Genomic DNA, 20,956 nt, shown 5'->3' on the forward strand with positions numbered 1-20,956 from the left:
TCATCAGTACTTGTCACCGGGCCGGCTTCATTAGTCACTGTCCAGATGACAGGGGCTGTTGTAAAAGATACCTCACCCCCCGTGGAGAGCCAAGTGTCCCTGCAAATAGGCTGCTGACCTCCAGAGCGAAGATGAGGACAGGCCAAGAGTGAGATGAGGGCGTGCGGACCGCAGGGCATAGCCAGGCCAGGGCCTCTCCTCTCTGGAGGACCCTGAGAGCTGACCTGCCCCTGACCCCATCTGTACAATGAAGTTAGCTGATTGGGGACTCCTACACGCTCTGATGAAATGGCAGATTCCCCAGAAGAGAGAGAGAGACACAGAGAGAGAGAGAGAGAGAGAGAGAGAGAGAGAGAGAGAGAGAGAGAGAGAGAGAGAGGGAGAGATGAAATAGTCTAGGGCCCCTTGCTGGAGAATGGGATACCCAGCAGGGACATGCTAATCCGCCTGGTTAATGATTAAGAGTTGGGGGTGTGTTGGAGAGATTGGAGAGACAGAAATGAAATGATGAGGAAAAAAAGAAAATCTATGGAGCTTTTTCCGATGCCTCCGATGACAGCAGCTCTGTCAGAGTGGATCCGTCCAACGCGCCGACGTGTGATCTCGCTTTGATGTCGTGGTTACAACCGGATCACCAGCAAAGCACGACACACAGGCGCTTTTTCATAATCGTATAATTCACCTTTTTATTTGCATTTGAATTAGAAACACTTTGATGATTAGATTGAATCAACAGCTTTTAAAAATAATAGGTTTACGGATGATCACATGGAAATCATAAATCCATTACCATTGCCCATCCATGACATGGACCATTTTATTTTGTATATTGACTTTAATCATTGAGAAGATGCCTTGTATTTAACCAAATATCAAAACAAATCTGATGTTGTATTTGTTTGCTTGTTAAGTTAAATGTTGTGTATCAAATCTGGCTTCACTAATAGTCCATTGGCAGAAAGAAGAGGAATATTAGAGGGCTGGTAATTAAATCTCAATACTTGTGAGTAATCACAATGGTTCCTTGGAACAAAGTATTGAAAACTAACAGAAACAGTGAATGCTTGATCCTTTCTTAATGACAGATAAATGCCTTTCTAGATGCTCAGTCAAATTGGATGATTATCCAAAACCAGGGTGAGTAATGTTGTTTGGAAACCTTTGTGGTTCTATTTGTTGAAATATAATTCAAATGAATCCAGAAAACAATCAATAAATCAAATGCTCCAGTGGAAAAAAATGGTATCATATGAGTCTATTAAATCAAGTTAATGTCAACAACACTCTCTTCCTCAATCTGGCTGAGTGGGTTTTGTTGCCTAAACCTTCCTGTGAAGAATGAATATTTGTAAAATGTTTTATGATTACGACTGGGCTGATTGAATTGGGCTGTTAATGTCACATGATCCCCATGATGACTGATTATTATAAATTGCCAAAATTAAATTATTGATCTTATTTATATTTTCAAAAATAAAATGTTTGGCAGACACAGAAAGAGTAAATTGAATCCAGGACAGAATGATTAAATCCTACAGGAAAAGACATTTGAATCTTGAAACATGAAAACCCTCAAAATATTTTGAATATTCAGACTTCTCCCTGCATGCTTGCTAACTTCACCACAGTGTCCATAACTCAGCAGATGTTAAAAAGCTGGAGGAGTGTGAAGCGAACAATGGCGGGTGAGAGCCAGAGTGACACAACAATAAATATAATAAATACCACATGTTGACAGCAATCCATCAGCTACACCCATACATCAGTGCAGTACAATAGCAGGCTTCACTCACTGAAGACTTCCATATGTTGTGTTTTCCATTCACACACACACACAGCAGACTGTACTCTGCCCGTGAGGTCCAACACACTTTAATGGATGAGCTTTGGGAGAAGTAGGGCCGGGTTCTCCAGATCATTCACACTTTAACACCAAACCTTCTCTCATTCATGCGCCCCCTTTGTGCTCGCCGCAAACACTGTGCTCAATCGCATTATCATTACAGAGCAAATCACTCATATTAAGCCTCTGCGCTGAGACTTGCCCCCCGAATCTCAGCTGTGCGCTGCCAAGAAAGCGTGGCAGGACATAAGACGCATGTTAAATGAGATTTGCATAAACAGTGTTGCTCCATCACTTATTTATTTCCTTCCCAGCTTAAAAAGAAAAAAAAAAGGAAAATGAAAAATGCCGACTGCTTGCTGAATCCATCCCTGCGGCCGCATCAAACAGGTGTTGTTACGGCGGGTGGGACCTGATTAATGGGATTATTGTTTTAATGACATAATGACCTCATCGTGCTCTCAGGCGTCGGTGTGGAAGGAGGGGAATTGGGGGCAAAAGGAGCAGCCGGTGGCTCCTTCGCAGGTCCTCACGGTGTAAATCATTACATGGCTAATGGGCTCATGACATCAGAGTTGTTCTATAAGCGGAGGAAAGGTCGGGAAGATTGGGTGAAGTGAGTGTCGGCTGAATCACTTCTGATCAAAACACTGAGGCAAGCAGAGGAGTCACGAAACCGACCTGTTTACAGAGAAAACAGGACATGAGGATTATCAGCAGGATGTCTGTGACACATACAGTCACTATTGGCTTTCACCTTCTGCGTGGTTGTTTTGCTTTCTTATTCATGCGTGCTATTAATATCCTTTTCAGGGTTGGAGTATTAGATGTGCTGGAGTGCTGTCATTAGGGCTCTGCAGCTGTTTTCTGTGTGGCACTGAAGAGCTGGAGAGCCAATAGGAACACAGGGTTTAGTTTATGTTTTAATGCTTAAAATGTTGTTTGGACATCGGTGCATGTCACACATTATAACAGTGCAATAACTCATTTTGAACCAGTACCCGCATGGAGTATGAATACAGGCAGATGTTTTTATGATCGAGTGCCATGATCGAGTCATTATGTTACATCAGTAAGCCGTGTTATTCTACACACAATCTAAGAATATGAATAAAGGAAAAGTGATGATTAAGAGGTGGACCGGTACACAGAAGCAAAGGTTTCAAAACGCTCCACATTGTATTTTCAATAGCAGATCCAGCTCCGAGCGTTTTCTTTGTGATGTTTCTATGACAATAGTTTCTTGACAACACATCACCAATTTAGAACCACCGTTGCATGATAGACTAGTGCTGTTATTATCTATATGCATTACCATCGATTTGTTCATGGGATGAGCTTGTCCAGTGCTCATCCACACTTTGCTTGTCACCACTGAATCTGACAGCTATACCTTTAGAGCCAGGAGGACAATCGCTCGGAGAAAACACTTATGGCACTCACCAGCAACTTCCAGTGTCCGCCCGGCCCATCTGTACAAAATGGGCTTTCTGGTCTTTGTTGTAATCGTATCTGTCTGACATAATGTTCAGAGTAGACAGACGTGACCAAAACAAGCTTTCTTACAGTGACATTACCAGCAATTTTCTGAAAAGTTCTGATATTTTGTTCAATTGCTCATTGTGGCCACACAAAAAAAGATGAGTATCCAGGGAAAGGACGCTGGGTTTTCTTTTTATTGTCATACGCTCTGTCCTCATTGGGAGCACTTGAAAAAAGACACTATGTGGATACATGCACTTATTTCTTCTTGAGGTTCTTTTTGAAGAAAGTGTTTTTCTTTTTTGTTATACTGAAGTTCCATTAAAAACCCTTTTTGGAAGAAAGAGTTCTTTCATGTTTGTGAAAGCGTTGGCGTTAAAAATGAACACAAGGATAATGTAACCCACCCACCCCCACAAACTGTTATTATGAACCAGGATTGTTGTGCTGCACCACGTCAGCCCCAGCCTTTCAGGGATCCAGATGAAACCCCTGGGAATATAAAATGGTTCTCTGTAGAACCCCCCTGGATGCGTTCTTGTTAGCACCTCTGAAGGTGGAAATGTTCTGGATAGAACCTCCAGAGGAAGTTCTGAATGGAACTCTCATAGAGGTTCTGGGTGAGATCTTTCACAGATGGTTTATGTTGGGTTCCCTGTAGAACCCTCTGAAAGACTAGAGATGGAAGTGTGCAAAAGATCCTAGGAATCAACAAGGGTTCTCCTATGAGGATGAGCCGATGGTTGTAGTTAGCACCTTGATTTAACAGTGTACAGCTGTACTAAGAAGGCAGATATATGTATAACACATTACCAAAAAGTTTAGTGACGATAAATTGTCAGCAAAAGATGTGACAATTTTAGACGAGAAGAAAATGTTATTTTGTTCAACTTTTGTTTTTCTTCGGTACTGTATTATATTAAAATCCTGTTCCTGTCCAGCTCTTGTTCACATGCTTCAGGGTAGCAGAAACACAATGTGTAGGAAGCTGACATATAGGAGTGCCGTGTGTATACATCCCTGTGCCATCTCGCAGTATATACAGGATTTCCCATGTTAATGCGGGCTGCAAATACATCATCATTTAGCAGTCATGTGTACACAACTGTCTCATAAAAACGCCAGCTTCATGGCTACTTCACGTTCAGAATGCAAACCCTCACATTTACAAGTCCTACACCACGGCTCACTAAGATCCCACAACTGTAGCAAGAACATCAGGTGAAGTCAGACTTCCAATACAGGAAACAGCACCAACCATGCTTTATGTAGGCTCTGTGATTCAATGAAGCAAGTCTGAAGGTCATAATTCAATTATTTATAACATCTTATGAGACATTCTAGTTCCATGACATGGTCCTCATCTTGCATGACCTGTTTTTTTTTTTTTTTAATCCGGTTTTCAGTGTTCAATGTTTCAGAAACATTATCACATATTGTTAATTCAACATGAAAACCATATTTCAGGTTATTGTTAGTTCAACATTAGCTGATGTGAGTTAAAGCAACCAAACTAATAAAGTGCTGTCATATAAATAAAGGACTGTATTCCATGCAGTAACTAATGCACAGACAGAAACACTTAAGGTAACCAACAGATATGCATTTAGTCATTTCCCAAACAATTGATCTGTCACGTTACATTAACAACAAAATAAATCATTTGCCAGCCAACCAGCCATACCCATTGGAATAGATTAGCCCTCGGCATGACTGGCTTGACTTGATTTGACCGTATGAAGTTTTTCAGGAAAAGTTACATCAGCGTCGTCAGCCGGAACTGAGCCTGACTGACAGCGAGGAGATCAAGCATCCGTGTGTGTTTCTCCGTGAGTAATGAGTGTGTGCAGGCTTTTTTTTCTATGTATATGTATGTGTGCACTTGCATGCTCACGCTTGTGTCTGTCTAATGTGTGTCTAAGCAGGCAGGTGGATATGCAAGTTTGTGTGCACGTGGTTAATCGTGTGTGTTTCAACTGTACAGGCTGGAGGCTGCAGCTTAAGGTTCATGTTATAGTCTGCTGTCACAGTTCATCCCCCCCCCAACACACACACACACACACACACACACACACACACACACACTTTCATCTGACATTTCATAGATGCATTCGGGCAGCTCAATGACAACACGTCTCTATTCCTGCTCTGAACCTCCCAGCACCGAGAACACTTCCTTACTAAGCTGCAAAATTGGCATTCTGGGACTATCGCTTCACTCATCTTGAACGAGTCTTTTGTGGTTCGAAAGCCTTTTGAAAACTTTTTTTTCCTGACTTGTGTCATTGGGAGAAGTGAAGCACTCTCATGAAAAAACTTCAAGAAAAAAGCTCTTACACTTAGCATATTGTGGGGAAGGAATACTACAACTCCTTGCATGCTCTTTTGTTTATTTTTTACACTGTTTATCATTTTTTTTATTTATGCACAGTCAATACAAATTCGAGGGTATACTTTATTAGTTATTTCCTGTGTAGGGAAGGGATGGCAAATCTGGAAGTATTCTTGCCTCTGAGGTGTGAAGGAGGCCCTGTTTGTGTTTTTTCTCCTCTCCAGCATGGCCTCTTGGTGGGGGAAGGAGGATGGAGGTTGGAGGGGGGGTGCGTGCGTGCGTGGGGGTTGTGGACAGAGAGGAAGAGGGTTAATCGTGTTTGCAACAGAACAGGCTTCCCCTTGAAGTGGGAGACGGTGGTAGGAAGTGTCCAGATTTATGGTTCTCCGTAGCCGGTCACTGTAGCCTCCTTCACCGTGGCAGTTGACCAGCCAGCAGACAGAAGGGGAGAGTGTGAGAGGAGCTGTAAATCACAGCGAGAGTGTGGCTCAGACACACACACCGACATACACAAACACATCCAGCCCTATGCTCACAGTTCACAGGCAGATAATGTGTGAAAGGGAAGGGCGGCTGTCCGGCGGTCTGCTGACAAGATAGAGCCGTTCTAGCAAGGGAAGGTTTGGAAAGAATCTGGCTTTTTTTTTCTTCTTCACTTTTCCCGCTTGACTTTTGATACTTTAAAATTCAAAATATCTTGGGATGTGATGAGCAAGTTACATGGCCCCGAGGCTTAGAAGATTCTTTCGAAACGCATTCTTTGATTTTAATCAAAGGGCTTGTTGTTTTCTCAGCCTCGTCCAAGGACTTTATGTACCGAATCTCGAAGAGTCGATTGGAATTGAATTTGTTAGAGAGTGTTGAAAAGATTGTTATGCCAAAGGTCAACATGGCAGCCCATCAGTTTTGGCAGGAATGTTCTTAGCTTGTGATGCCTTAAGCCTTATAAATTTAGCTTTGCCTCATATATCAGGAATCATGAGTGAAAATACTGACAACAAATCATTTTCTTTGGGCTAACATTCCACCAAATTACACAAAAATCCGTCAAGTACTGTTTAATACCCTGAAACCAAGTGAGCGCTACAAAAGATGGTATATGTGGGATGAGTTTATGGTGTCAATCACTGGTTTCAAGTCTTCTTCAATACAACATGATGTTCATTTTGTAAATGATCCCATTTAGAGTCAAATAGACCATAAAGCAGGGGATGATTTAGGCCGTTGCTACTTTGTGATTGACAGGTTGCTACCACGGCGTTGTCCGGTCTGGAAGTTTGCCTGTGTTTTCATCTTAGATCTCTGACCCTCTAACAGTGAGTTTTGGGTTAATGAACGGTCCTCGTAATATTCTGGTCATCAAAAAATGTCTAATTTCCCGTTCGCTTGTACTCCACCGTCTTGTGTCAGTTCTGGTTGCAATGGCGATGGCCACCAGAAAAATGCTGAACCCCAAAACGGCAGTCCACAAACCAATGCAATGGGTGACGTCACCCTGACAGCAGCAACATGACATCCTACGAAGAGAAGATAATACAGAGAAATAGCATCACTCTCTGCAGCCCCTGGGCTAACTGAACCACACACTCCCAACCACACTAGTGTCGAGCCCTAACATCTCCACAGGACTCCCTTCAAACACAGGAAAAATGACTTTGATTTCTGCAAAGGAAAATGTATTACCTTTATGACATCCACCATGTCTGCCCCACAGAGGTTTACTTTAGGCATGGAGTTGCTTGTGTGTTCTTTAGGTGTCCTGCTACTCTTTACTCTAACGCTCCCCTCAGTGAAACGACTCTGTCAAGCACCATTGAGTCTGTTTCCTTCATAGGCGGTCTGAGGATTGCTTAACATACAGTATGCATGTGTGTGTGTGTGTGTGTGTGTTTGCACCTTTGCCCAACACGTGTACAACAGGAGTCCAGAGGTGTGGAAGCGCTACATCTGCAGCCTAAAGCAAGCTGCTATCAGACCCTAATGGTTTCAGCATCTGGGGTGGTCTCTTGTCATATTCCGACTCGTGTGCCCACATGGACTCTGGCCTGGTTAGACCATCCATCCTTGCGGCGGCTGTGAGGCCCCCTTGCTGAACGTGCGCTGTGCCCTGTGTGTACACAAGATCTCTGGCCTCGGTGGGGAATGTTTACCCAGCTGAAGTCCAACAGTGTTGCACTCTCTCCCAGCTGTACTGTACTGACTGCAGGGCAAGTCGCTTAGGACACGTCTATTGACCAATATCCCATATATGCTGCCTTCTCTGTTCTCTGGGGTCTATAGCATCTAGATTTACATATATATATATATATATACCTTCTGTAATTTCTGTAGTTTCTTTTGTTTTTGTTAAAATGTTACCATGCATTTCTAACACATAAGGGGAAGATTAAAAAAAAATACAAAAATAGACATTTTAACCTCCTAATCTGTCAGCCTGTAGGATTTAACCAGACCCCCGTTTTGTGGCAATATGCTCTCCGATTGCAAGTCACAACGCTTGCAAAGCAAAGCTGGATTAGGAAGCAGGATCAGCCACAATGGAACACAAAACGGCAAGCCCCCCTAAAATGTTCTGTATATGGTAATTAGAGATTTAAGTATATGTAGTGACAGTTAACACTTTGACTGGTGATTTTTATTGGCCCAAAAATGTCAAATGTCACAAACAATGCATAACGTTCAGCATACAATGGGGAAATAATAAAATTGGTAGGTCTACTATCATTTCAGAACAGACCTGGCCGTGTAAAAGGGGGCTCGGGATAAGAGGGGTCTTATGTTCCTACTTAAACTCAGATCTGTGGACAGATTACACGCAATAGTGCAGGAATTTGATAATAAAAACTGTGATCAGCAGCTGTATTGTCAGTGCCTGCACACAACGATCTCACCGGTGACAGGTTGGCTAAAAATAAAAATGATAAAAGGGGGGAAAGGACATTCTGAAGGTGACACTTATGTGAAATTCTTTCAACAGAAAAAAACAACAAATCTCTTCAAAATCTGAAAACAATACTGAGCTGAGAAATCTTACGCAGATGATTGGTGAAATTGATTAAATTCAATTCTATGACATATGAGCTGAATCACACTCTTAACCTTCTGACGTGAAGTCACCTATCCTCTTTCAACTAAAAAAAAAAAGGGGGGGGGGGATGTTTGACTACACCTTCAACCCTTTGCACAGCCATAATTCAGCCTCTCAATCTGTCAGCTCCAGCGGCATGGCAGCTCCATCATCATGCAATAATGCTGGACTCAATCGTAGGTGAGGAGATGATGCTCTGCAGGGACGGTGATTCTCCCCTCCGCGATAAAACCAGCTTCTGCCAAATGCCGACGAGATTTATCACCGCGTCTGTTTAAATGTAGCCAATTCCACTTTAATATGATATTAAAGAATGATGCATGCCGGAGCCTCAGATGTTCTCGCTGAGGGAGTCTCGTCTGCCCGTGGCAGCGTTCGAGAAACCCAGCAGATACAGCTGATGTAACGTTCAATATTGATAACAGCCGTAAGCGGAATGGGCTCTGATCATTTAGGAAAAATATTGTGAGATTTTTTTTATTTTTTTTTTTTAAACCACAACCTGGCCCAGTGCCTGGATTCCTATCATCCATCAGTTGGATTTGATGGGCAGATATCCACCAAGCTCTTATCACCTCGGATGTAATGAACTCTGTCTGTGAAAACAGAGAAGAGCAATGAGGTGAAATGTGTTTCCTAGGCGCGACATTGGAAAGCAGGAAATGTTTCTGAAATATTTGTATAATAGGCTTATGTTTTCATTTTTACTCTGTGGAAGAGGGAAAAAATGACAGGAGGCCCGTAGAAAGACACCAGCTACTGTCACTGGATGTGTTTTAGTGGACGTTACCAGCATGTTCTAGCCCATTTAATAAGAATGATTTTAAAATTTGGACGTATGAAACCAGATGGGAAAATCCCCAAAGATCTAGAACCATGCAGCATGCATTCAAGATTTGTCAGCAAAAAAGTATGTTTTTTGTGTCCAAACACTTGTATGGCACTTTTATGGTTTTCCCAATGTTTGAGACAAAATAGCCATGTTTATGACCATGTGTGTGCTGGTCCCTCTTCCTGCCTCTGTGTGCGTCTCCAGCGTTCAGTGTGTCAGCTCTTGTTGATTTCCGCAGGGGAAGTTGCCTCAGTGCTATCCTCAGACAAAGCCCTGACCCCGGGGTTAAAGAATGTGAACCCGGGCCTGTGACGATCAAGACTCTCCCTCGGGGCGGACAATGCTGAACACCTCAGCAAACGCCCTAATGATCTCACATGCTTTTGTTTTCTTCCAAGCACACGTTTTTATCCCTCAGAAAATAAACAAAACACACACAAATGTCAGACATTTCCTCCAAATCAATTATGTGTCTGATACTTATTTAAGTAGTTTCCTCTATTTCCTTAAGAGGCTTATCATAATTTGAGATAATTGAAAAAGTAGGATTCCAATAGTCTGCCGATTAAATTCAAGTCATTTATCGAAGCGATATATCATTTCTTTTCTTGTGATTGTTCGGGACACAGGAAGTGCTCTAAAGAACCACTCAGCACTCGTTGACTACGAAGGTTGATACCCAGAAGCGAAAGTCAACCGCATTCAACGAGTTGCCATAAAAGCGCCACCCCCGCTGCAGCGCAGAATGGTGTTTGCTTGGACACTGCATGTGGGCCCTCAACAATACAGTCGCCAAGTATGAAGTAGATCAGTTGAATGCTTATTGAGATATGTGAAGGACCTACATTCCTGTGTACATATAGACATAACAAGCAATTTGAAGACATCACCTTCAACTCTGATCTTAGAATTGTTCACAATTTGCTGACGTTATATTGAACAAATCATAAACTATAGAAAAAGTTGGAGTGTATATGTGTCCATACATTCCTCAGGATTGGACACCATTGTCATTGCCACTGAAAGAAGCCATAATCGCTTTTACGGATAAGCTTGTTGTGAATGGTCAAAGTACAAAGGAGACCAAAAGGCCCTTGTCTCATTTATCACCCACTTTAAGAGAGGGAGAGAGAGGAGGAGGTTGGCTGTCAAAGCAACCGTAGCAGAGTGGATCCTAACGGCCGGCTCCCATCCCCTGAGGCCCGAACATGTTGCTTAAAGTGGAGGAAAAAACACGGCGAAGGAGAAGGAAAGGAGCAGAAAGAAGTGAGCCAAGAGATATCGCAATTAAGAGTTAAGTATAGACTCAAGGCCTCTTCTAGCAGAGGTGTGAGGTGTTGAGGAGAGCCAGGAACAGCCTCCAAAGGATTTATACAGATGGAGGTGAAGGGTCAGAACGCTATTAATCACAGCCCAAGTTGAGGATTAAATAGCTCGGCATAGCGGGCAGATGAGAGAACCCGGCCCGGTGGAGGTGTTTTTTTTTTTTTTTTAAAAAGGCCTGTCTTCTATTACAGAGCGAAGGCCCGAGGCTACACAGCCTCCTGAACTGAGGATTAATGGGATGTCCAATCACTGCTCTTCCCTCCCTCCCCCTTTGATGAGCATTTACCCAGCCAATTAAGTCACTTAACATCATCGCGCTAACACGACACCGCCTGACGACTGACAATTGTTGACTAGGAAGATGGATGAAGGACATATTCACATAAAAGCGAGGCCCTTGAGCGGAATAATTGACCATCCTCATTTGTTTCTGTACACCTACACAAAAACACACTCTCTCTCTCACACTCACCCACACACACACATGTACACACAAACATACCTTGAAACAGTGCCCACTCAGACTTTACTCTTTTTTTTTTTGCACAACTGCCTTTGATCTTTGATGTGCCATGCATTGCATTAATTATGTATCTCGCTTCAGTACAAACCTGGCGAAGACCTTCAAATACTTAATAGGAGCAGGCTCATCACAGAGGCCTGGAGGATGGCTGCAGGAGGTGTGTGTGTAGCGTACACCCGCTCCCATAGTGCGATGCATAACGGGGTTTTACAGTATGGGGTATAATGTAGCATTTGCGGCGCTCTCCTTCAATCGGAGCCAGAGAAGGGCCATTTTTCACTCTCCTGAAGCATGTGCCTTGCTCCGTGTGTGCAGGATTGGTTGTCGGAGGGGAGGAGGTGCACGCAAGATGGATGTGGCTTGAATTAGGCATAAACTGTCATGTCCAGAAGAGAGAGAGCAGCGAGCCCAGTGACGGGCAGCGTTGCTCTCATGCAGCGGGTGGTATGCAACGTGAGCGTGCTGGAGAGCTGTAGCCGAGGGCAGCTTATCTGGATCGGCCCCAAACTTGAATGCACCCATAATAAATGCATACACATATTTTTTTTCCCTTTTTTTTTTTTTTGCTCCATATTGGAAGATCACAGTATGGATTTTAATAAGCATTAGCAGATGTAGAGTGGGTGGCTTTTTGAGACAAACATTGATATTGTAACTGTGGAACATTTTAGCTTTAGCACAACTTGTCTTTATTTTTTAAATTTGTTTTAAGCAATATGAACACAATATCTTATACTAGGGATGGTTGTTTTTAATTATTTTTGTCTTGTTTTACTACAGGGATTCAGGTATCCTCAACTTAAAACATACAGGCAAAAATTTGAATGTAAACATTTTTTTAAGTTCTTTAGAAAAATATTTAAAAAAAATTCAGCAGTCCTCCAATCCATTCAACCAGTTAAACCCAAACGATTCCGGGTGGATTCAGACCGGATCAAATGCTATCAAACCCTAACCCGTCCCTTCTGTCTAGATGTTTATTTAAGTGTTTTATGTTGTAGCAGCTTCACCAGAGAGATATGCTAATTGCTTCAGCGGTGAGAAGACTTGGCCTATACAGCTCTAACATCTATCTCCTGAGCCAACAGCCCTGATTCAACAGATGTGACCTGGTTAAAATAACAGGAGATAAGCAGTGAAAAGAATAAGTAGCTGAAAGGGCTCCGCGCGATTCGGAAAAAAACCTCTATCTGCGGGGCTTTTAATATATGTGATGAAATGCTCCGCGTGTTTGTCTTTCTCCGTGTGTGCGCGCGCGTGTTGTTAATTTCAAAGTTCAAGATAAGAAACTCCCGTCTGAAGCGGCGGTGTCGCTGCAGCCCGGCCTGCGTCGGTGGGAGTACCCCCTGCACAGGTCCCCCTTTTGCAGCGCAGATCCAGTAGTTGGAGTTGTTGTACAGCGAGCGGCGAGAGCGAGAGCAGAGGAGCGCGAGCGCAGCAGCTGAGCGAGCGAACAGAAGGCACAACACGTTTAAGGTTATCTCCTGAAGGCTATCGCGCGCGCACGGCCTGTCACTCGTGTCGCTTGGTGTCGAGTCCAGGTGAAGCGGACCAGAGCAGCAGGCAGCGGCGTCCCGGTCCGGTCCGGTCTGCTCGAGCAGCCGCCTGCGGAAAAAAACTCCCCAAAACGCGGTCGTCTCAGCTGGCATGAGCTAACCTACCAGGCAGACATGGAAACCAAACCGTTCCTGTCATTGGGTAAGTTTGTTTGCTTAATGACTAAGCCTTGTTGCTTTTTTAAACAGCAGGGTTTTGATAGGACTTTCATCGGCTCTTTACTGCACAACGTGTCCGCGGTTTTTCTTCTTCTTCTTTTTTTTTTGTGTGTGTGTGCCCCTTTTCTCGTTTGACAGCGCGTGCCAGATAGCCTACATCAACGTGTTTGGGGATGTTGACGAGCTTTCAGCGGACCTTGTCTCTGTTCTAAACTCGAGTAAAAGCAGACGTTGTCCCCCTTCTGTGTTGCACATCCAGCGTCGCCGTTTGGGCTGATGACATTCCGCTTTGATACGGAGTGACATCTCGCTCGGGATAAAACTGTGCGCGCATAGCTCACGTGCGCTGCAAATAAATGCACGCTTGTTGTTTTAAGTTTGCGCAGAACTTTTACTTTCAACGTACGTCGGGTCCACGAGGAGACAACGTGCTTTTAGCGCCTCTGCTCCGCGAGACGAAACGTTATTACATAAACGGAGGAATTTGAACTTGCACGAGCAGTTTTCTTTCTTTTTTTAATTTTCTATTTTGGTAGCATGTGTGGTCTGCAGTAAGCCTTGGTGTTGTGTTTAGGTCGTGTGCGTTTTTATGAACTCATCTGGTTGCTGTTTGCGTGACGACCTTTTTTTTTTATGAAAAAAAGCTTTTATGTTGAATTTCACGTGACTTGGTTTAACTTGCCGTCTGACTCTGGAAGTGTAGGCTTACCGGTGGTTTGAAAATGAAGTCAGGCAGCATAATAATTGGGATTTAAAGGCGGCCATGTGCTCAAACAAAGTTGCCTGACTAGTTGAGAACAGCCTGTGTTTGTCTTTTAAAACTAAAAAACAGGTGACATGTTCTCATGAGTTTGTTTGTTTTGGAATTTAAATTACACAAGGATCACAAACTATGGAGGGCTTTTTGAATTTGGCCCTATTTGTGGAGGAAAAGTGGCAACTTTACATTGTGCATGCTGTATTTCACCAGAGAGCAAAGACAAGAAAAAAAATGAAGGCATTTACACAGCTGTCATAATTCCAGTTAGCCCAGTAATGGATGAATTCAGAGAAAAAGTTGAACAACAATTAGAATCCATTAACGATTTACTCCGTTTTGAAAGCATTCATATTGGGCCAAGTCTAATTTTGTGAAGGGCTCCTTTTTTCCCTTTTTTTAAATTTCCATTTTAAGCACACACTGTCCCACGCGAACGCTGTAAATTATTAATGCTGAGCTGCTACTGTGAGTTTGTCGACGTGAACAGAGCGGACCCTTGTCCCCCGTGGCAGAGACACAGCGCGAAGCTGTAGGCCAGACCGCTTATTGTGTCTGCAGCTCTTTCATGAGGGCGTCACGTTACACCTCCGACACGTATCATCAGCTGCCTGGATGCACAGAGGAGATTCACGAGGACTTCTGAGACGCCGGGCGCCTTTCTTCTGTTACAGGCCCTGCACGCCGACACTGTTGCCACAACGCCCTTTATGTGGCTTCCCAGAAATACTCTAAACCGCCAGCGTTAACACACTGACGGGGCTGTTATTACAGGTGCAACGTATTGTGTGTCCGTGCTGAAAGTGATTTGAGTTTCAGTCCGCCTGAACGTACACCAGAGTAGCTCATGCAGGCGGATGACAGCATAGTCTTATCTGAATGCCTCCGCGGATGGTGTGAGGCTCAACGCTCGATTGTTTTAAATGAGGAGCAACACTTTCTCTCCGGGGCCACACCACATGCTGCGTCAGCAGCTTTTTCATCGCCTACGGTCCCGATCCGTGGGCCCTTAAATCGCCCCCTTTTTATATTGAAACCTGCTCCATCAAAGGTCCACTCGAGTGCTGATTGGTAATTGGCCACTTCAAGGACGGCACTATCTGCGAAGTCCTTGAACGTATCGATTAGCCGCTTACTCAGTGTAATTATCTGTCGTGCTGCATTAGACATTCTGACATGCAACTGTTTGAAATGACGGCGAGTACATCTTACAATTATGGATCGGTTGTTGGCTGTGATGACGACACCCCCCTTTGGCAGCGTATGGAGATGTGCTGCATGATCCCTCTATCAACCCCCCCACACTCGCTATATCTGACAGAGCTATGAAGACTGAAGGGATGACACTGAAATGAGACTGTGTCCTTTTGTCGGAGCAATATGAGGCTAATCGTGGCCGAGTCTGTCAGTGGAATAGAGTGTGCAGCTCTGAAAGGAAAGGAGAGTGTTTTGAGTGAGAGGTGAAAAGCCCCTTTCCTGTAAGGTCAGGTAGATCGGTATACATTTACCGCTCGGTTGATTATTTTGTGGCAAATATGTTGGCACCTATGTAGTTCACCTAAAGAGAGTTTCACCAGCTGGATGTTGCACATTCCTGGCTGGCTTTATTGGGTGTCTTGAATTTCTCCTCTCTAAAATCTGAAGATAGAGGGAGTTTATCCGCATGACTACAATAGGACTGTTTGAAGTGTACAGCCATCAATTATAATTAGCCTAATTAGCTTTTGTGAAAATCCTTTTCTCTTAAAAAGACGGGACTGTTGAACTATTACACGCTAAATCATCCCTTTTTTAAAATCTAACACTAACTTGATGGATTTTGACCCGTGTCGAAGTGAACTTGACCTTGAAGTCTTTGTGATTTGCACAGCTCAAAGCTACCAAACTTCCACTTCCATTAAAAAGTGTCTGCCTGCTCCAAAAGCCTGCATTCATCACCTGCTAAAGACTTGTTTCCCCACAATCTGGTGGAACTAAACTTTTGGAGGGAACATAAGGGAACCCGAGCATCAGACAGACACCCCGAAACCAATGAAGTTCATGTTCTTTGATGAGAAAGTGAGATCCATGATGGTGTGTGTGGGAGAGACCCGCATTCCTTTTCTAGCAGTTACTCAGGAACAAAGGTAACACGGGGAGAGAGGGTGTGTGCCCACCCCACCGGGAGGTGTGTGTGTGGTGGGAGTGGGCTAGTGGAATTACACTGCCAAAAGCATTTGGCCAAGTTTGCCTTTTTACGGCTGTCCAGTTTTGTGTTCCTGATGTGATGCTTTTGCTCCCCTTTTGAGAAAAAGGGGCTGCAGCTGTCATTTTTATTGGAGGAGTTTTATAGCGAGACTTAATGGCTTAAAGTGACAGCTCTCCCTCTCCTCTCTTATTTTCGCCTTTCCCCCTCTCTCTTTCCCAATCTCACCCACGAGGCCTTTTACTCAAGCTAATCAAAGAAAATGTGCTTGCTGCTATGTGCCCACCCTCCTCTTTCAACCCTGGCAGCATCCAAACCAAACCGTATGAGATTTACACCCCAGTTACCAACACAGCGAGAGTGTGTTTTTGTTTAATTACGGTAAACTGCACTTTTTCCTTTTTTCCCCCCTTTCACGGAACATCTCTGCTGATCATTATAAAGCATTAAGCGCTGGCTTCTGATAAAAGCCAGCATATTTTAGCCTGTCATGCTCTCCTGCTCTCTCCCCTCCGCAGCCCTCACTTGTTTGTGTTCTAAACATAGCACCAATCACAAACTGCTGGGAGGCTTTTTGATGCGCAAATCATGAAATGACTCAGAGGCTTGTTAATTATTTGTGCAAGAAGCTCCTCGCTCGCAGGAGGTCTTTATTGATAACGGCCGCACTGCCCTTCGTGCCTCAGACCTTGACCTTTGCACCTCGTGTGCTCGATCACTTCAGGAATTTGCCTTTGGCGTTCAGTCTGTTGTTTAAAGTGTTTAGTTAGAAGGTTGGAACACTGAAGGAAAAAAACGATTATGTTCTTTCCCTTTTCTTCTATCCTCTGTCCTTCCCTCTGTGTCGAAGTTCCATAATTTGTGGTGATTAAAAGTGGTGGATTAAAAGGATTTATCGAAGTGCATTCTTTTAATCTAGTAAAAAGCAAGAAACCAGGGAATGTTTGCTCGATTAAAAATAATAATGAAGCTCCTCGGCAGTAATTTACGCTCACAGCTTGGATTTGCAGAAACTGGGCTGTTGCTGGGAGCACTTTCACTGCTCAGCGCTGGAATCATCCGAGCACCGTCGGTCTCAGGGTTTATTGCAGGTCCTCCGAGTGTCTGAATGGCTTTTCTGCGGGCTGGCAGTATTCAGGGTGCGTACAGCCACTCTTTTGATGTGGAAACGTAGCCTCTGTGAGGATTTGACCAGATCCCACTCATAATTCGCATTGAGAGGAGCGTTGCTTTGCCCTACTCCAGCCAGGACTCTCTCCTCTGCCTCGCCGACACTGATATACACAGAAAGTACATTAGCAGGAAAGAACACAGCGTGTTGGAGTTGCTTTGTGAAATTATAAGGCTGCCAAGAAAGCAAACTAAAGAAACGGTAGCTGTCAGAGACTGACTAACCTCTCCTCTCCTCCGCAATCCTCAAGTTGGCATGTTTTCAATAATATATACAACTGTCGTCTCCTCTTCTGTGATCATGGTAATGCATGAAAATAACTCTGCTGTTTGGCGGTTCTGATGTGTTTTGTAATTAAGTTATGAGCACATGGGCTTTGATGGCTATTCACTCGAGAGGGATGACGAATTGAGTGAATCCTAGATATGTTATCCTCCCCCGTTATATTTGCGTTATGCCCACATTTTTTTCCTGCGCTAATTATAATTGGCCCCAATGAGAACCACAGATTTTGAAAAAAAATGCTGTATTTCCCTTAAAGTAGTCGCGTAGATAATGCAGCAGGATGGAATATAATGATTTGCTCTGCATCCAGGCGACAGGTCATGAAGTGACTCGGCCACAGTGGATCATTGCTCTCCATGTTGTAATAATATGTATCTGTGCAACATGATCAAAAGCTGGAATGATGCGTTTGATGTTTCTCCTCGCTTCAGAGGCAGAAGAAGAATTAGATCGTGGACCCACAGTGAGGTTGAACTAAATCTTTACATTCAGGTGTACTCCAGTGTTTTCACACCGACACGTGTGTCTACATGTAAACACTATAGCTTGCCCAGCAGAAGCAGAGCGAGGTAATTAAGACCGTCTCTCACCGCTCCGCCGGTTTCTTTTTGAGGTCACAGGGAACGGGAGAAGGTGTCCCGGTGTTCACCGCTGCCGATATGTTTGTCTGTCACCTCGCCAGATGCCAAGGGGGCGGGGCTTCCACGCACTGCTGGGCACAGGGCCACGGAAATCCCACGGCATGCAAAACACCTCGGCTGTGCTCCGTGGGTGCTAGTGGGTGGCTGTTTGGGTGTGAGCAGAAGGCAGCCGTTTGGAGAGAAGGCGAAGGTTATGTGCAACAAATGCATATCTTGACTGTATATTTTTGCATATCCGATTATTTGCTCGCCACTGTTTTGTTTTTTAATCCCCATAATTGAATGCTGTATTTACACATTCTACAGGAACATAGTGAGATAAAGGTGGTTTCTACTAATGCTTGGCTCTCAGTATTAAATAGTAGGTTTGCCGTTATCATCACGGTGAATGTTAAGTCAATCTTGAATGTTTTTATATTTATAGAAGGAAGATTTTTTTTTTTAAACAAAGCACTTTGCCAAGATACTTAAAACAGGCTTAGGATATCTGCCATATTTCTTTCCTCAGACAGGTAGAGGTTTACACTGGCAAGAAAATAAGATCTGATCCCAGTGAGCCCGCCTCGTTCTGCCAAATTTGAGAGCAATCCCAACTTTGTGTTTAAATGCAGTTGTTGTTACTTCAGAGAGAGGGAGCGGGAGGGAGAGATACGCTTGCTTTGAACACACAGAGGCTTTTGTATCCAGAAAAATAACTCATTTGGGAACAGTCATGATTTGATTTAGACTTTGACAGAATAAGGCAAGGTGGCCCGCGGGCACAAAACAGTAGTAGCTTATATAAGGGCATCGCCTCTATTCTCTCAAGTTATGTTTCTATACTACACACATTTTCAGGCTACCTGTATGGGCTCATAATACTTTAAAAACAAAACTACCTATTAGCCAATAACAACCTCACATTTTCCAGTATTGGCAAGATGAAACTGGAAAGATCGGCTGTCATGCTCCCAAAATGAACATAACTTCCCAGAATTGTTGCACCAATCGGATACCGATAACGGGTATTGGGCCGATAATGACTCGAATAGCTGGATCAGGTATCTGTGAAAATATGGCCGATCTATTCGATACATTTTTAGGTTTCTGATTTTAGTCAAGGTCTGAAAAGAATGAGCCTCGTCACTTCCACATGGTGACACATGCAGCTTGGCATACAACACTGGCATCAGATCGCAGCTCTGTATCCGCCGATAAAGCCAAGGTATCGCTACCACAAATAGGGATGGGATAATATGTAGATTTTATCTTGGCTGAGAATAAAAAACAAAAAAATTGATTGCGATAATCATAAATATCGTCTTGTGAGTTGAAATATATGTCTTGCTCACTATCACGGTTTAGAAGTGGAAAAATAGAGCCGATTTATTTAAAATGAATAAATAAAATACAACACATATTGTTAAAATGTAAGTTATTCTAGTATTTTTTTTTTGATGATATTCAGGATAATTAAATAAAAATGCAATAATTTATTTCCTAATTATTGGAATTGTTTTATTGAAAATTAACATTATAGATGATATAATAAAAATAGAAAGGTAACATTTTGAATTTGTTCAACGTCCTAACAATCTGTGTGTGTGTGTGTGTGTGTGTGTGTGTGTGTGTGTGTGTGTGTGTGTGTGTGTGTGTGTGTGTGTGTGTGTGTGTGTGTGTGTGTGTGTGTGTGTGTGTGTGTGTGTGTGTGTGTGTGTGTGTGTGTGTGTGTGTGTGTGTGTGTGTGTGTGTGTGTGTGTTCTACGTTTTCACCTTTGGGTAGTTAACGTTGCCTTCAGAGTTCTCGATTGCCAGACTTTAGAGGTTCTTCCCCTCTCGGTTTTCATTCCTCTGAGTCAGCCCCGCAGGGATTGAGGACAGTTGAAGCTGTTCAACCAGATATCAGCTTGTATTTCCAGATCTTGTCGAGACGAAGTGCATTAGAACATTTTTTTTTTTCTTTTCGACTTTCACATCCGTCTCGCAATAAAACGACAGGCCTCGAGTTCAACGTTGGTGGAATGGCCCTTTAAACCAGCCTGTAAGATTAGAGGCTACGGCTGTAATTATGATAAACAGAAGATCCATTACACAAGCCACTAAAGAGTCTGGATTACTGATGAGATGGAGGATACCGAGGGGACGTTGGCACGTTCAGGTCACCTCAGAAATGAGTACAAATGGAAGTTGTGACTTTGTCATTATTGTCACAAATGACTGTGCATATGAGAGACTTGAGAAAAAAGATCATATGTCAGATAACCGGGTTCCTCTGTGGCTTTTTCTTCTGCCTGCAGTCGAGAAAGAGTGATTAACTCTTTGTTGATGCCTGCAGGCCTCGCATGTTCATACATCCGCCCAGACTGCTGCCCCCTCAGCACACACACACACACACACCTGTATGCATGTGTGCACGGAGACCATGTGCAACACATACAGAACGTCTGCACAGAAGTCTGGAGGGCTTTGTCACCTATGGTTAGACACCTTGCTGCGGCCGTCTGGTTTTAGGAATGTTCTCAACGGCAGGAAGGGTGTTGAGAATAGAGGGGGTGGGGCTTTCTATATGGAAAAACAACACCAGCAACCTCAACGCTCTCGACATTGTTGGATGAACACGCTGTACCAAGTGTTACGGCTGAAACGCACAAGTGAACAGCTGTTTGTAACTGAGCGATGGCGCTTAGGTGGCTGTTCCCTCCCTTCCTCTGCCCACAGCATTCATTCTATTTGAGTTCAACATTTTATTGGCCCATGAGGGGAAATTTGCTTTGCAGACAGAGTGTGCAGTAAAATC

General features: G+C 43.6%; 1 protein-coding gene across 4 annotated transcripts in view; it reads left to right on the forward strand.

Moving 5' to 3' along the window:
* Nucleotides 1–12,829: 12,829 nt before the first annotated feature.
* rxraa (retinoid X receptor, alpha a) overlaps nt 12,830–20,956 on the forward strand; it is a 99,183-nt gene continuing 91,056 nt past the window's right edge. For 2 of the 4 annotated variants that reach the window (XM_084035078.1, XM_084035081.1), the window contains exon 1: nt 12,831–13,124. In XM_084035078.1, coding sequence (XP_083891204.1) covers nt 13,097–13,124 — 28 coding nt within the window. In that variant the 5' untranslated portion in view covers nt 12,831–13,096. Of the gene's footprint in view, nt 13,125–20,956 lie in introns of all 4 variants that reach the window. The other 2 variants (XM_084035079.1, XM_084035080.1) reach the window with 2 other exon arrangements.

The sequence above is a fragment of the Eutrigla gurnardus genome, assembly GCF_963514095.1.
Source record: "Eutrigla gurnardus genome assembly, chromosome: 19".
NCBI classification, from domain to species: domain Eukaryota; kingdom Metazoa; phylum Chordata; class Actinopteri; order Perciformes; family Triglidae; genus Eutrigla; species Eutrigla gurnardus.